Source organism: Hakea prostrata, chromosome 11, assembly GCF_041222555.1.
Source record: "Hakea prostrata isolate BN-2017 chromosome 11, UWA_Hpros_2, whole genome shotgun sequence".
NCBI classification, from domain to species: Eukaryota; Viridiplantae; Streptophyta; class Magnoliopsida; order Proteales; family Proteaceae; genus Hakea; species Hakea prostrata.
The window spans coordinates 13,490,513-13,507,577 of record NC_142610.1 but is presented as its reverse complement, the minus strand read 5'-3'; the positions used below and the strand labels follow the sequence as shown (position 1 = coordinate 13,507,577).

At 37.3% G+C, this 17,065-nt stretch overlaps 2 protein-coding genes and 1 pseudogene across 4 annotated transcripts; 2 read left to right on the top strand and 1 right to left on the bottom strand.

Moving 5' to 3' along the window:
• The first annotated feature begins 19 nt into the window (after window positions 1–19).
• LOC149000198 (ubiquitin-conjugating enzyme E2 14 pseudogene) lies at window positions 20–340 on the top strand (annotated as a pseudogene).
• A 1,294-nt stretch (window positions 341–1,634) lies between these two features.
• SKL2 (shikimate kinase like 2) lies at window positions 1,635–11,605 on the top strand. Of its 3 annotated transcripts, XR_016170709.1 has the most exons (9): window positions 1,637–1,981; window positions 2,800–2,990; window positions 3,079–3,273; window positions 4,729–4,790; window positions 8,125–8,191; window positions 8,287–8,405; window positions 10,001–10,177; window positions 11,030–11,207; window positions 11,295–11,605. XR_016170709.1 is itself a non-coding variant. In XM_089139783.1 (8 exons), exons 1-8 carry the CDS (start codon window positions 1,742–1,744, stop codon window positions 11,054–11,056), a joined length of 1,056 nt encoding a protein of 351 aa, XP_088995909.1. In that variant the 5' UTR covers window positions 1,635–1,741; the 3' UTR covers window positions 11,057–11,137. The 3 variants fall into 3 exon arrangements, 2 of the variants coding, with proteins under 2 accessions (XP_088995909.1, XP_088995908.1); XM_089139783.1 differs by lacking the exon at window positions 11,295–11,605 and having other exon boundaries at window positions 1,635–1,981; window positions 11,052–11,137; XM_089139782.1 differs by having other exon boundaries at window positions 11,030–11,605.
• Window positions 11,606–12,454: 849 nt separating this feature from the next.
• On the bottom strand, window positions 12,455–14,495 carry LOC149000196 (Tetratricopeptide repeat (TPR)-like superfamily protein). Its single transcript, XM_089139781.1, has one exon. It carries the CDS (start codon window positions 14,428–14,430, stop codon window positions 12,607–12,609), a length of 1,824 nt encoding a protein of 607 aa, XP_088995907.1. The 5' UTR covers window positions 14,431–14,495; the 3' UTR covers window positions 12,455–12,606.
• Window positions 14,496–17,065: the final 2,570 nt, after the last annotated feature.

Here is a 17,065-nt window from a genome sequence, read left to right as displayed (position 1 = left end):
CGAATGGAGTGTTAATATCATGGGTCCTCTTGATACTCCTTATGAATTTGGTTCTTTTGAAGCCCGCATGAGTTTTCCTCAAGATTACCCATTTAATCCTCCTAAGGTCAAGTTCGTTTCAGAGATGTGGCATCCAAACGTCTTCCCTGATGGAGCAGTTTGCATCTCCATCCTTCACCCACCTGGTGAAGACCCTAATGGGTATGAACTTGCCAGTGAAAGATGGTCACCTGTTCATACTGTGGAAAGCATATTAATCAGTATTATTTCCATGATTTCTAGCCCTAACGATGAATCTCCTGCTAATGTTCGCCGGATTGTGGAAGCCTCGCAAGGATAATAAAGCTTTCTGATTTCGTCTGCCCTGCTGCAATATCGATCACACTAACTAAATTCCCTTTAATTTCTCTACTTTACTGTTAATAGCTAGAAAGAATTTTTTTTTTTGTTTTTTTCTTCAGTTTCAGTTAAATTTCCAGAATATGATCATGTTAGACAATTTCTGTAGCGGAAATTTCATTCTCTTTATCATCAATAAAAATCCATTGAAGTTGTAAATTTTTTGAGTAGAAGTTCATGATCAAATCGTTTAATTTTCCCATCACTTTCTGTTGCGGAAATTTTATTATCTTTATCATAAAGATGGTTTTTTTTTTCACAATTTTTTTGGATAAAGTCTTTTAATCCTTGTGAAGATCTTTGAGCTTGTGGCATCGTTGATTTCTTGAACGTCCCAAGAGAATCCTCATTGAATATTAATTGACGAGGGCTTTGGAAGAGATCTACCGCAAGCAGAGTAGATATTATAGTTTTCTTGGAAACATTTGGAACTCCTTGCTCATCTTCCCAGGATTTTTGTATCAATTGGAGTTAATTTCCATTCAGTTCATAGGCCTAAATCCCTCATAGAAAATACTAGTTGCTATTTTAGATGGACTTCATAGAATCAAAGAGTCCCAACTCCCAGGTTGAGCTATTGTCACTAGTCCATTCTTGATTTCCTAAAACGAGAAGGGCTAACCAAGAAGTCTCTGTCCTATGATCCACTAGCCATCACCCCTTGATGCAATAACGAAAAAATCGAGAGTCGTCGCCATCATCCATCCAATATAATCTTGGCCCTGTATCTCAAGTCAGACTCCCTTGCCTTCATGAGATGGTGAAGATGATGAAAAAGACTTCGTTAATCTATCAATAATATGATCATCAATAATTCCCCCTTCAATCTCAATTTGAAAGATGTAAACTTCATTTGAGAGAAGCTATTTTGTTATCAAGAGTGAAATTTTTATTAGACTCCAATCCTTTAAAACATTTTTGAAAAGCTCCAAACTTGAGCCATAGTATTCATAAAGTCATGATTATCAATCCAATGATTAAGAAAAAGAAGTTAGAAACACAAAAACTGTTATCAATCGGAATTTTTTCCAATCCGTCGGAAATTCAACAGTCGAGAACGAAATCTCAGCCGAAATTTAGGATTCGACAGTCTGAAATTTCACTTGACCGTCAATGCACATGGCTGAAGCAATTTCGATTCCATATCGTTGGATATAGTTGATTCCTTGGCAGATTCCATATCACTAGTTGCTACTTGCTACCACATAATATAATCTCTCGTTTCGTTGGCATATATATGAACTACTCTTCATCCAAACGGATAAATTAACGTCTCTCTCTCTTTCTCTGTCTGAGACTCTGAATGGCTACTTCTTGATTACCAAAAAAAAAAAGAAAAAGAATGGCTACTTCTTCAATCTTTCCCACTCCCTGTTTACAGTACCAGAAGTCACTAAAATCCCTGGAGTTTGGGCTCACCAGCACATCTTTCTGCAAATTGTTACCTAATTTGACATTCAAGAAGAAATTTCCATTCCCGAAGCATCGCTTCCTTTCCGACGACGTAAGTCTTGTGAAGAGGATCAGCTCTGTTTCCTCCAGAAGTGCATCAACTGTACCTGTTAACACGAGAGATTACGAGGTATTTACAAGAATTCTCCATCTATTTCTCTGTTGTTAAATTAGTTCCTTTAGGAAAAATGGTTTCTTGAACCCAAAAATGAAGTGGGCTAGAAGTTACAGTTATTGTTGAATGATGGAGAGGGAACTGTTGTCCTATAATGTGAAGAAAACAAGCAACAAACAATCTGAACTTGATGGTATTGGTGGAGAATGAATAGTTACGGGCATATAACGAAAGCTAGCTAGATAATGGTTAGAACTGAACTTATTCCTGTACTCAAGGTGACAATCCTTGAGTCTGGATTTGCGTCCTGTCATTCAGTACAAAAGGCTGTATGGTGGGCAGACTACAGCATAAGGCATAAAGAACTTGGGCATTATCATCCTAGCCCAAATAAGCAGCCTCTGGAATGACCATCACTTATATGGTTGAATGCTGCAGTGGTGATTTCATGGAATCAAAAAAATGGTGTGGTCCTCAGACCAGACTGAACCTGCACGTCGTCAAAGAATAATAGCCCTGAAATGAGACAATTTGTGTAATTGATGAGCTTCTGATCATATAAGAATCAGAAGAATTGTATGGTCCTCAGACCATACTGAACCTACACGTTGACAAAGAATGATAGCCCTGAAATGCAACAATGGCAGATTTATGGAATTGGTGTACTTCTTGTCATATTTAAATCAGAATAATGGCATGGCATGGTCCTCAGACCATACCAAAAATAATAGACCTCAACAAGTAGGACCTTCATATACAACCTTTTCTTGTAGTTGCTTTTTGTATTTATTATGCATGAACTGAGAAGCATCTTGCTGTTGAAACATATGCAGTTTACTGATGGTGCTACTGAGGTGGAACTGAGACTAAAGCTGGGGAGCAGAGATATTGAAGTCTCCAAAGATATATTGGTGGATTCCGATGACAGTTCCTTGATGATCAAAATGCACAACTCTGGGTCTCTTATCACTCTTATAGAAATTAACCTTCTGTATGAGAAGATAAAGCCTTCTGAAACAATATGGTTCGTTAAGTTTGTCTCAGACATATATTCTAATCCAATATAAGGAAGGCATTGCATGTTTTGCTTGAAATTTATAGTTTTTCAACAGGTATGTAGATGAGGATGAATTGGTGGTGAACTTAAAAAAGCATGATCCTGACTTGAAGTGGCCTGATATCATGGAGTCATGGGAGTCTCTTTCAGAAGGACTCGGGCAGCTATTGAAAGGAACTTCAATCTACATAGTTGGGGAGTCAACAGAAATAAACCAGAAAATCGCCACTGAACTTGCTGTTGGTCTTGGGTACACAATTTATTTCCTTTGGCTAGTAACTATGGGGAATTTTAAGCTTCAAACAGGCTCTTAATCTCTTTTGTCCACTTTCTAATGTTCTACCTCTGATCATTTTGCAACCAATTTACATTTTTTTTTTTTCTTCTTCATATTCATGGAACAATTCAACTTACATTTTCCCCCTGGTAGCTGGCTATTCAACTATTAGCAAGCTTTTGGTATTCATAAGAGTTTTTTCATGTAAGTTGATACTTAAATCCATGCAATAAACTCTACTTAACAGTAAGCATTATCCTAATTAAATTTGGTCAGTTGCTCCAATCCTTGTTCTCCATTCAATGTTATTTGTTGGTAACCTGAAGCCATTCGCTACCACTTCCGTCCATGCCATTCTAGCATCTTTCTTTCTCTTTTAACCATCTTGTCTGTGCCATAACACTGTATACCTGTGTGTCCAGTGCCTTTGTTGTACTTACTGACATTCCCTCATCTTGAGCATGATACGTTGCAATTTCCTTCTTATTGGCTATGTATAGATTCATGTGAATTGTTGTATTTGGCATCTTAAAGTCTCTTATCTATCTATTGAGGTTTCTAATGGCTTCAATCATAGGGAACAGATCCTCTAGTCTCCTTTTTGCTATATGTTATACTACTTTGAAGAAGTGAAACTACAGGATATGAAAGGATGTAGCCAGTGCATGAGGCTCCCACCACTGTAGGCCTGGGAGGGTAATAATGTATATAGTAGGTGGCTGTGTGTCTATTTCCATTTATTCTCTGACAGTGCCTTCGATTATAGGCTCACAGATTCCCCTATCAAAACAATATATTATTATAATGGTTAAGCAAAAATCTCCCTTCCTCTCAAGAAAGCAAAGTTTCTGCATGAATGCTGTTAATGTACATCATCATTCTTGTCACAGGACCCTTTCCTAAACACATCCTAAAGCACACAAACCCTAGGCCCCAAGGAAGGAGTGTGTTGAACTCGTAAGTTCATAACATCATAATCAAGGTTTAAAGTATCCCACGATACCATGCGATACTAGCCGATACGTATCCATATTTGGCCCAACCGATACAATACATCTCGATATGTCTCTCCATTGAATTATACTAAAATACAATAGCCAGAGTGATACAATACTCGATACAGGACGATACGTTTCTTAAAATCACCTAACCAATACGATAGTTGATACCGATACTTTAAACCTTGATCATAATTATGAAGTGTTGGTTTTTTTCTGAGCTGCCCCCTTATGTCAGTCTATTATCCTTCTTTACTGAACTAGTATTTTGTTTTTAATTATACAATAAGATGGTGATGCTTAGATTAGTGAGCCTTTTTGTTGGTTGCGGTCAAAATATTAATCTTCTCCTATTTATATATGCAAAATTTTCTGTGTTGGAAACACCATGGTTGATTAATAGAAGGCTAACTGTTTGTACTTGTTGTAGGTACACTCCACTTAATACAAGTGACTTACTGGAAGCATTTTCAAATAAAAAAATTGATTCATGTAAGTATCATTCTAATGAATTTGGTCTTCTATATTGGAAAATCACGAGAATTGTAACACTTGAGATGGTCCGGCTGAGTCATTATTAGCAGGACAACGTTTAATCACATGAATGCCTCCCATCTTAATTCTTCAGAACTCGGCTGTCTAGCAGCCTTTCAGTGTCAGATCTCAATATTTTCTATGTATGACTAAATAATTTAGGAAACAGGTGACACGTGAGACAGTACATGGCCTTCCTATGGTTACCTACCCTTCAAATATGCATAAATATTGACAAAATCTGTGGATATACTAATTTGATGATAGTAACGTATACGGACATTCCATATCCTGCTATAAGGTGTGCTATTTATCAAATTAGTCTGTGGTCTTGTCCATTTGCTGCTGCTTATATGTGGGTTACATAATTTCATCATACAATCTGTTTTTCTACATTTCCCTCTTTGGACTTGTGGTGAAAAATATTGTTTCTGATCAACGGTGGACCTGGTTTCCCATCACCAAACTATGATAGTCATCAGATTGTGCTTATCAGCCCAGGGAAGAGATGAAAATTCAATGGAGGAAAGGGGAAACTGCATTACTCTCACAAGGCTAAAGAATACTCAAAATTGTACCCTTTGTTGTAATGGTTTAGAGGATCTCGATCACCTTTTCTTCTCTTTCCCTTTTTTCTATTCCCTTTGGGCAAACGCCCTAGTTTCTATTTGGCCTCATTGAGACGTTTCTATGGTTTGCTCGAGATTGGGCTTGGACTCTAAGAAACTTTTCTGGCTCCTCCATTTGCGACCAAGTTGGTAAGCTAGTCTTTGGAGCCACTATCCACCACTTGTGGTGGGAGCACAATCTTTGGAGATGGACCTCCAAATCCCGGCCTTTGGACACGATTTAGAATGCCAGTTGTTTTGATGTATCCTCTAGATTTCTCTCTATTCCCCATCCCCCGGTTGATGACTCCCCTAGGAATAGGCTTATTGTTAAATCCTGGGGTCTCACCTCTTCCTTCCGACCTTCCTCTTGATAGGCTGTTGGTTTTCTTCCAGTCTCTTTGTATTTTCCTTGTTTGTTTAGTTTAATTATTTAATCATCCAAAAAAAAAATTCAAAATAACACTTCTTCTTATTTATTTGTTTTCAATACTTGCCCATGTTAGAATTTACAACCTATATAAAATACTCCAATTAGACAACAACAAGAAGCCTTGTGCCAACTAAACGGGGTCGGCTACATGAATTCTGGCCTTCCAATCGGCTCTGTTAAAGCCATGCTAGATACAAGGCCTAAGCTATGGATATCCTTTCTCACCACTCCACTTAAGGTTATCTTAGGTCTAACCCGATTGTTAACCTATTAGGTAACTTAACTGACTAGGAAACTGTAATAGACTCAAAACAATCACAATCCAGCCCTTCTAAGACACCTACTAATTGCTTGCAACTTAAGTTGAACCATGTAGAACTGGTTTAACTGAACTAACTTAGAATAACTTAAAAATAAACTTAATAACCAGCTAATTCCACAAGAAAACTAACTGCACACATCTTAGGCCCATAGAAGTGACCTATTACATCCCATGAGATCAAAAGTCAACATGTATAGAACCCAACCCTAGACTAATTCCTATTGAACTAAGTCTCTTCATGTGATGTAACTATATCAATACTCACAGACATGAAAGAATTCAGACTCTGTCTGGTTAGGTCATGGATCCAAGATGCCTTCCTATTGATTTCAAACTGAGGTAGCACATATGTTGAGGTAGATGATCAAATTGTAATTTCATAAGTAGAGAACTGTCGTGTTGTCATGTTGTATCCTTCAATAGATGAGGCAACATTAGGAATGTATGCCCTCCTTGCTTTAGCTTGATGGTGTATGTGCACCACCATAGAAATACTAGCATTTTGTTGCCAGTGTTACTCGACAAGAATGTTGTTGCCAGCTTGTTGCTTTGTGAAAATTAAGGCGTGATTTGTAGTGAAACAACACATTTTAATAGAGGCCCAGATACTGGCTCTTATTTTTTGTTCTACTGAACTGTGCACACATCTTCTGCAATTATGTTCAGTTTTAGGTCTTGCGATATTCAGTTTCATCTTCAGCAGGACTGCTGATTGGAAGATGACATATCTTGCTGATCTAGATTCTGTTTTAAGAAACCCTTAACTGACATTGCTTTCATAATCTATTCCCAAATACATATGCTGCTGAGTATTTGATGACTGATGTAGTCCGACTTCATGTAGGATTGCTTTTCTGTAGCTGATTGTCATTTTCCTGAGTTTGACAGTTAGCTATTCTAGTGTAAATAGGGTTGGCCCATATAAGCAGAACCTGCAATTGATCTTGCTGAAACTTTCACCAAAGTTTGTACTGTCTAAAAGGAGTACTCAACTAGGCTTTCAGCCTGATAAACATGCTGAATTTCTGTGTGTTTACTCTGAGATCTGGTCATTTGTTGTTCTGTTTTGGTCCTGTTCTGGTACTGTTATCGCTTGAAACTAATACTATCTCAGAAAGAAACTAAACCGATCAAACTGTGAATCTTTAACTAGAGAACTTAAGTGTAGGAGATGTGATTTAGGAATATAAAACTAATCCAAAATCCCAATTAGTTATGAGAGAAAATTATGAGACAGTCCACAAACATGAGCAGAATATTAGGATTTAGGGTTAATACCTGTTTGCAGGAACTGTGATAACTCACTTGGAACATGATTGAAATCTCACTACTACCTTCAAATCTCATCAAAAGTTGTGTTACATGTCTCAATATCCTTCTGAATCTCAAATAGGGGAGAAAAACTAAGCTTTATCCAATCTAGAAATTGTGGGGTAGGCTTTCTCCTCTACACGTTATATAGAAACCCAAATGTGCTTCAAATAAGGATGATAAGTTAGAGCAAGTATAGGAAACATCCTTCCTCTAAAGCTGGAATTATTTTCCCACAAGAGTAAAAGTGTAAAACCCTATCTTAATAGAAGTTCTGTTCAGACAAGAGTGTACAATCTTAATCAAGGACATGGACGTTAACTTAATGAAATATATATATTCAACTAAGCCTCATGATCCAGGCTAAACAGTGTTTTAGTTTTTAATTATCTATCTATTTTTGGGTGTGGGTTGGGGGGGGGGGTGTTGGGGTCATTTTGGATTTTCTTTTGCTTCTATCTCAATACTTGCTGAAGTACTGCTGATCTGCATCAATGAGTCTATTTTCTGTTAAAAACAGGGTAGTTCTGAGGCTTGACTTGCAGATTCTCATTAGACATAGCCCAATGACTTTCTGTTATAATGATGCAGTGGATTAACAAGTGTAGTCACTTTCAGGGGTAATTTCAGAAGGAGCGGATTCTGTAGCAGAAGCAGAAGCTGCTGTTTTTGAAAGCCTTAGTAGGTAGGTCTTCGAGCTGATTTAGGTTGGTCTCTCATTTTTCCTTTTTGACTTGTTTGAAAATGTTGGATAGTATTCAATGTTTCCTTCATTTGCAGTCATGTTCGTGCTGTTGTAGCAACACTTGGAGGAACTCATGGAGCTGCTGGGAGGACTGATAAATGGCGGCATCTTTATGCAGGGTTTACTGTATGGCTGTCACAATCTGAAGCTAGAGGTTTGTTTCTTTATTTGAATGAGCAGCACCAATCAAAAGTCTTAAGAATATTGTGAAGTCCCTTTGGTTTATAAACAGTATTGTGATCTAGTATTTATTATCTTGAAAGTTGACCATAAAATTTGAGATCAGGTTCAATCCAGATTTAATCATTGGATCGGCAACCCGCTCTCTTCTCTTAAGGGCATCCGTCATGTGCAGATTGATATTATCAATCTACATTATATGAGTAACCTTGTAATTTAAGAATCAGGGTGGACAATTTTGGCAAAGGCAGTATGATGCTAATATGTTTAGAGATGGTGTCACTTTCAGTGCCTGGAAATGGCAGTGAAGTTCACAGCATTAAGAAAAGGATCTAGCAGGTAGACCTGTTAGCCTGGAATTCAAGTTATTGCCTTTCCCAGCTGAGAGTTCAGTAGGGTTTTGTTGCTTTAGAATGAAATAGGCTATGGGTTCAGTAGAAGAGAGAAGTTGTATTTCGTCAAGTTGTAGACCATTTACTTGTATGTTTTTCTAAATCTTTAGAGATCGAAGTAAAACTTTATGAATTGCTCTAAGAGTTGGAGTTAGGATAGTCTTGTCTTCTTATGAGTAGACTAAAGGAAGGGGAATCATTTAAAACATTTCAGAGTAGCTGCCCAGAATCTTCCTTGTGTACCTGGAGCCCGTGTAGAAACAGTGATGAGTAGAGAGATTTTATTTCCTATTTGGGACTGGATCAATCAAGGAAAAAGAATCTTGAAGCATGCAAGGAATCCTTCTCTCCATATTTTTTACTTGAGGAAGCTTTTAGAGTGCACTGTAATTTGATGAACAAGACTTTCCTTTCTGGAGTGGAATAAAATCCAGCTTGGTTACATTAGGATTCTCTTCACAGAATTTTTCAATAATACCCCTGCAGATTTGATTGATAATTTCCTACAAACAAAAGTAATAAATCTTAATTAGGATTTTCTAGGAAATATATAAAATCACCAAAATTATAGAAATTAAAGGAAAGGGTGCAACATATTCATTTTCATATAATATTAGGGTAAATTGATATAAATCAATTATAAGCACATGGAAATATAGCAAATTAATCATCCAAAATAATATGCATGAAAATGAATATTTTTCCACCCTCTTCTTTTGGGACTATTTGCTTATATTTATGTTATGATGATCATCAAATCCACTACTGCCTTCTTGTATTTTCTTTGATATTCGCCAGACAAAATGGTTGATATGATGAACACTATTGTGCATCCATGCATAGTTTTGCACGAAATAAAGTGGGACCACCATATGGTGTACTGCCAGCCACCACCCATTTGTATGCAAGTTTTTTCATGAAATAAAGCAGGAACAGCATGTGGTGTACTACCACCCACCTCTCTTGCTTCTTCTTTTTTCTCTCTCATCTCAATTTTATTGGTAGGGTTAGATAGTTTCAGAAAGCTTTGAACAAAGTGTCAGTATCAAATCTGACATACCTTGACAACTAAGCTTGGAAGTCATCTTCAAGTCCATCCTGGTTGTTTTATTCCGTCATCAGGTTCTCCTTTTACTTTTTCTGATTGAAAATATCCTATGATGATTTGTTAATGCAGATGAAGATTCAGCCAAAGAGGAGGTTCAGAAAAGCATCAATGAGGGAATCAATGCTTACTCCAATGCTGATGTTGTTGTCAAGCTGGGGGGTTGGGATCCTGATTACTCAAAGGCTGTGGCTCAGGCGTCCTTGAGCGCCTTAAAAAGGTCAATCTTATCAGACAAAAAACTTCCAGGTACCTAGAGATTGTCACTTATTAAACTCTTTATGAGAAATGTTCTGTTTATGAAGCAAAAAAGTTGAAGTTTCAAGGGTCCCTCACATACAGTAGTAGTGTTACAAATTAAAAATATGATTGGCACTGAGTACTTTAAAGTTTAACTGGCTTTCATTCTCTTAGTCCTATACTCCTATCTAGATTTAAGAGGGCTTTAATTTTTCTTGGTGGAGGCACTTCACGCATTTGTATATATATAAGAAAAGTGCACAAATGGCAGAACCCGTGATCATCTGCCTAAATAAGCATCTCTTTGATTGGATTAGTATTTCATTTTCAGGGAGTTATCTAGACTTCAGCTTTCTATTATACTTTATGTACCCAAATTTAGAATAAATTCACAATTTCAGTTTCATTTCAATCAATATACTGATTTCTCTCTACATGAACGCCTTTTGATTACATTTCAGATTTTGAATATTCTTATATTCTGTCAATTTCTCCACTGTATCTACCTCAGCTAATTGAGAAAATGCTTGGACTTTCTGAGCATGAAGTTGTGTCCTTACAAAAATTTTCAGAATCAATGTTGTGGGAGTACAAGGATTTAGCATGTATGATTTGATCTGGAATTGTTATTACTCAAAAGAGGTCTGAGGCCTAAGGTGCACACTACACCATAATAAAGAAAGGTTAATGTGAAAGGGTGGAGAATACCTGCTTTCTTCGATAATCCACTGCTATAAAATTAATGGTGTTCTTGTATATATATATGCTTGAATATGCTTGTTGCTTTGGGTTCTTCTGCTTTTGATAGTGGTTCTTTTTTTTTCTTTTCTTTTCTTCAATCCTCTGGTGTGTTCTCTGAAGGGAAGAAGAGTCTCTATATCAGGTTAGGATGTCGTGGTGATTGGCCAAACATTAACCCTCCAGGTTGGGATCCATCAAGTAGCGCTGATATACCAGGCATAATTCAACAATGACTGGCCAGATACAAGTTATTTGTTGGTGACAACCTCTTTTACAAAATTGCTAGTGACTTATGTTTGTAGGTTTATCTTCTTTGCTTTTTCTCTCTCCCCCAACCCCAAGTCCTCACTGTTATCATTACTGATAATCTTAATCATTAATGCAGCACAGATGCCATCTGATTACCTCATTTTTATTACCCAAAAAGAAATGTCTTACTAGCCACATTGAAGTATTCAAATCAAGGTCTAAAATAATTGTATCTGAAGGGTGATTTTAAGAGATGTGTATGTATTTATTCTAAGAGATGCAAGGTATGTATGGAAATGGTCTTCTAGAAATAGAAACAGAAATGTTTAGGTTGTGTCTTGTCAGTTAGGGAGAAATTTTAGATTCAACTGTCCTTCATTAGTAACATTTTATGTAATTGAACAGACCACTTTAGAGTGTCTATTTGATATTCCTTGTTTCCTGCCATGGTGAATCTGTGAATTATGCTTTTGTACAAAATGGTGCTTTCAGAATGATCTTCTGAAGCAGTCATTTTGGAATGAAGATTATGTGAAAAATTCATTCTACCATCTGGACGTTCTTCCAAAAACTTACAGAACTTACTGCCAGCAAATAAGCATGTCCTAGTTTGAGTTATGCCTGTTGAGTACATTTTACGAGACAAATATGAATTAAGTTCAATCCATCGTTAAAACAGATCTGCAAAGTAAACTTGCCAGCCTTGATAGCTGCTCTGGATTTTGTTTAACAGGAAATTGTATATGTCAAGTGATTTTGACTGACCATTTGCTCATATGCTTGAGTCCACTTACTTCCCTAGTTGCAATTTTTTTCAGTTCCTCTGTTGAGAACCAAGACCACATGCCAGGCAGATCCCACACACCACATCCCCAAGTCCAGTTGAATTGCCACATATCTACCATTATAATCCCTTATTGCTCTACCACAGCCCACACCATTTGTAGACAGATCATGTTTTAGCCAGCTCTGAATGTACTTTCTTTGCAACCTAAAAGAAAAAAATGTTTATTCTTGAAAGAGGTCATTCAAGATGGCTTCCCATGGGGTAAGGCTGTAAGCTGAGAAAGTCATTAAATTCATATCCAGTGCATCTTCCTGATGTTCAACAATGAATCACATACTCTTAATCGGGAAATTTCAGCTGTAAATGAAAGGCAGACAGGAAGGTGCAGACAATTGTTGAACCACTCTTGGTTTTGTACTGCTCTTAGACATGGTGTTCAGATCTATTATTAGTATTATAAACTTTCAAAATTTCAGCACTATCTCATCTCACCCATCATATGTGGAGATACAGGTGAAAATTTAGAAGATTTTTTCCATAACCATGTAGGAGCACCGGACACTCACATAAATTACAAATTTCAAGTTACAAGTTATAGATTTCAGAAAAGAATGAAGAATAAAAGAACAAAATTGTTAAGTTACAACAAACAGAAGAGGCTTCAGTCTCCTCCTAAAACAGCTTCTATATCTGCTTGAGCTCTCAAATTATCTGTGCAAAGTCTGCTAACTAGAGAGAGGCAAACTGGTTTTTCAAGAGTATAACCCATACCAAATAGAGAATCTATAACAAGCAAAGCATCATCAAACCGATCATTTGAAGCGAGAGCATCAACCAATGTGTTAACAGTTTTCTTCTTAGGTCTGAGCTTACTCGTTGACATTTTAGTCAACCACTCCATGCCTTCTGTAGGATTTCCCTGTTTACAAAATCCAGTAACGATATAATCATGAGTACAATTCAATGCCTCCAAACTCCGATTTTGCATATCTTTCCGCAACTCTATAGCTTCCTGTACATTTCCCTCTTCACAAAGAGCTTGAATCAGAGGTGTGTAAGATGAAGTAGATGGTTGCAAACCCATCACATTAAGTTCATTGAACAGGTTCATAGCCTCAACTACCTTCCCTTCCTTACAGTGACCTTGAATCAGAGTATTGTATGTGACCACATCACGTTTAACACCTTTATTGGGCATTTCTTCAAACAGCTCATGTGCTTTCTCTGTCATCCCATGTAGACAAAATCCTGCTATCAATGTGTTATAACTTACAGTGCTCTCTCTGTATCCACTATCACACATCTCCCTACATAACTCCTGGGATTTTTCAAGATTACCTGCCTTGCAGTACCCGTCCATAAGCGCATTATATGTATAGTGATTCGGCTTAAATCCTCTATGAATCATCTCAAACCAAAGCTTCCTTGCTTCCCCTAATTTACCCATCTTGCAGAGACCATCAATAACTGTAGTGTACATAACTCTATCAGGAACATAACCTCTGTCCTTGAGATCATTGAAGACCCGGAAAGCTTCATTGCGCATACCGTTCTTGCAGAGCCCATGAATGATTTCCTGATAAGTAAAGATATTAGGAGGTCGATCCTTGGCTATCATTAAATGGAGAAGCCTTGAGACCATAGTATAATTTCTATCTCTGCAAAATCCAGAAATCAATTTAGTGAAGGCTTTTACATCCGGGGTATGCCCAGCTTCAATCACTTGTCGGAGAAGCTCATAGGCTTCAGAGAGCTTGTCGTCCCGGCAGAAGGCTTGGATTAGATACCCAACAGTGTCAACGTCGCCAATGAGGCCAGATTCCATCATCTTGGCATACAAATCCCAAACTAGATCGGTTCTTCCAATACTCAGAGAACCCAATAAAGCTGAATTCCAAACTGATAGAGAAGGCACAAGATTCAAATTTTTGAGCAATGAAAACATATCAAGAGCATCGTAGATTTCCCCATCACGGCAGAGACATCGAATAAGGGATTCCAAGGAAGAAGGTTGAGGTTGAAATCCAGGAAAGCTCAGAAGAATCGATTTTGCAGCCTTGGCCGCTTTGGCTTCGATAAGGGCATCGAAGAGAAAGGAGCAAGATTGAGGATCAGGAGAGAAACCAGGCTGAGAGCAGACCCATTGAAAGAAACGGAGAGATAGGAAAGCATTATTTTGACGCTTAATGATCTCTCCAACGCAGTTAGGATCGAACATACTGTGTCTGAGAGAGGGGAAATCAGAGAGTAGTGTCTGTTCCCATCTGGGTCGTGTTCGTATGATCTTGCAGACCTCATCCACCATTTGTTCTGTGAATTGGAGCTGAAGCTTTCCATCCATGACTTGGGGTTCTTCTTGCGTTCCATCTCCTCGTCCTTCCACGATGAGATTTCGAGTAGTTTTTCCTGGGTAGTAAGGGTTTTGCAGTCTACGAATGTTCTGGCGAAGGAAGTTAAAGATCAGAGAAGATGAAGATGGTGCCATTTTTCACATCCGCAGTTTTCACACTCCTCCGTCGTTGCTATTCTTCAGTTCCCTCACAAACAGCAGAGAACCAGTTAAAATCCAATAAAAAAATTATCAGCGACACCCCCCGATTTACTCATAATATTAATGTCACCCCTAGGCATAGTTATCTAATTTATCAATCAGACCTTCGAAAAAAAAAAATTTACGCAAAAATAAAAATCATGAAAATGTAAGAAAAAAAGAAAATGACGGTTGTAGACGGTGGAGAAAACGAAGAGAAGTCAATCATAGACAAGGTTTAAAGTATCCCACGATACCATACGATACTACTCGATACGTATCCATATTTGACACAACCGATAAGATACATCTCGATACGTCTCTCCATTGAATTACACTAAAATACAGTAGCTAAAGCGATGCAATACTCGATATAAGACAATACGTCTCTTAAAATCACCTAACCGATACGATATTTGATACCGATACTCTAAATCTTGATCATAGGGTTTTTTGTTCAAATGTATTCTTGTCTCTTTGAAAAGTTTGATTTACATTAGCACTTAACTTTGATTTTCTAATAGCAAAAGTGTTATTGATATATATTTTTTTATAAGGTTGATTTTCTAATAGCAAAAGTGTTATTGATACATATTTTTTTATAAGGGTCTAATTGATAAATTAAGTAATGTAAATGTTGACATTAATTTTAGGCAATAACTTAGGGGTGACACTGAAAATCTCAAAATCCAATAACTAGCATACTTCATATGGGTTAATTTTTTTTTTTGGGTCTGAGTCTGATAGGACCCAAATAAACTTGGGAAAATTACATGATTAACTACATTTAGGTTTCCCCTTACAAAAATAGCCACTCAATGTTTCACTCTACAAAATTAGTTAAAACTGAGTTTGCATTTATAAAACTAACCAAAATAGTGTTTTTTCACCTCTTAAGACTTTTTACCCCTAAAATTGACCATAGCAACATAAGGGTGAAAATGTCCAAAGGGTATGAAAAAACAATGATTTTTCCCTTTTGGCAAAATAGTGATTTTCCCACTCAATGTAATCAGTTTTAGGGGTAATAAATATCCAAAGAGGTGAAAAATCAATATTTTGGCTAGGTAAATGCAAACTTAGTTTTGACTAATTTTGTAAAATGAAACATTGAGTGGCTATTTTTGTAAGGAGAAACCTAAAAGCAACTAATCACGTAATTTTCCTAAGAAACTAAGCACCAACAAAGCCAAGAGAAGAAATTCTAGACAATGGCTTTGGATTTCCATTGGAATTTGGTTTTTTGACACTTTTAACATAACACATTCAACAAACAAGCAATTCAAAGTTTCTTTTTCTTCAATCAAATGACTTCCATATTGCACATTAGACTTTGAAGGATCAACAAATCTCATGAATTACACTGAAGCAGCAAACTCAAATAATCAGTTTGTCAGTCTTGATGAGCATGGTTACTGCAATTATGAGTATCTCACATTGGGAGATCCCTTCTCTGGTAATTATTTTAAGTATTCATCACCGGTCCTCTCAAATCCTCCTCTTCCTCCAATCTTTTCCAACTACTGCAAGGCAGCAAGTTCTTGCTGTGACGGCCAGCCTTTGGGAGTCAGGATCATCTCCCCGTCAGGGGAGCACAGCTTCCCACCCACAAAAACATAGTGGGCCCACAGGAAACCCCTTTTTTCTCCCAAAAAGCATTTTTCACCTGTGGTCCCCACTGTTTTTGTGGTCGGGAAGCACTTTGTGCTCCCCCGACAGGGAGATGATCCCGAGTCAGCCTTTGGTTCTCTGTTGCGTTGCATCTCAAATTATAGTGCTACAGGCTTCTGTTTGTGGAGGCGGCTAAGGGGAGTCTCTGATGATGAGGAGAAGCAAGACCTTTATCTTCACCTGGCAAACTACAATGCTTGGCCTGGATATTAAGAGAAAAGTAAATAGATAAGAAACTAACTCAGCAACCCCACAATCATTTAATCTGCAAAGCCTCTGATAAAGAACTGATCATGCAATGTCATAATAATCAAAAGCCAATAAGATTATGGGTAATACAATAGCATAATTCAAAAATATCAGTGGACCTTGATGGTTCTCAGGTGATACCAGTCTGATTCGGTTCAAAGCTAAAAAGAAACCTCTAAAAGTTACTCAGCCTTCTAACTAATTGACCAATGTACCCAATCCTGTCAATATGAATCAGGCAACAAAAGGGAGGGATGGGGGGTTTGGACTTGGTTTTTCTAAACGCAAATAAATCAGCAAATCACAATCATCACATACAAAGCATAAGAAAAAATTTGAGAAATCCTACTTCCAAATTTCCCAAGGACTGGCAATAATTTTGATTCAAAGACATGTATTCTGAAACCAACCTGACATGCATAGAAATGGAAGGAGATAATCTGGAGACATTTCACCTCAAAGTTCCAACATAGTAGCTTGAAAGTTGTGATTAATTGCAGTTAGCAGCTTAGGAGCTTGAGCAAGTAAATCCTAACAATTGCAGTTCACTTCAGTGAGAAATAAATGGGTCACAAGACTCGCAGTTATATAATCTCTACATGATGTTGAACCATATTAACCCCTCATACACTACTTTCTCATATCTGTCCAAGCTACATTACCTAATAAT

Coding starts and splice junctions, on each gene's coding strand:
- SKL2 (XM_089139782.1), top strand. CDS start 1,742: ATGGCTACTTCTTCAATCTTTCCCACTCCCTGTTTACAGTACCAGAAG. Junction 1,982..2,799: donor TTAACACGAGAGATTACGAG/GTATTTACAAGA, acceptor AAACATATGCAG/TTTACTGATGGTGCTACTGA. Junction 3,274..4,728: donor GAACTTGCTGTTGGTCTTGG/GTACACAATTTA, acceptor TACTTGTTGTAG/GTACACTCCACTTAATACAA.
- LOC149000196 (XM_089139781.1), bottom strand. CDS start 14,430: ATGGCACCATCTTCATCTTCTCTGATCTTTAACTTCCTTCGCCAGAAC.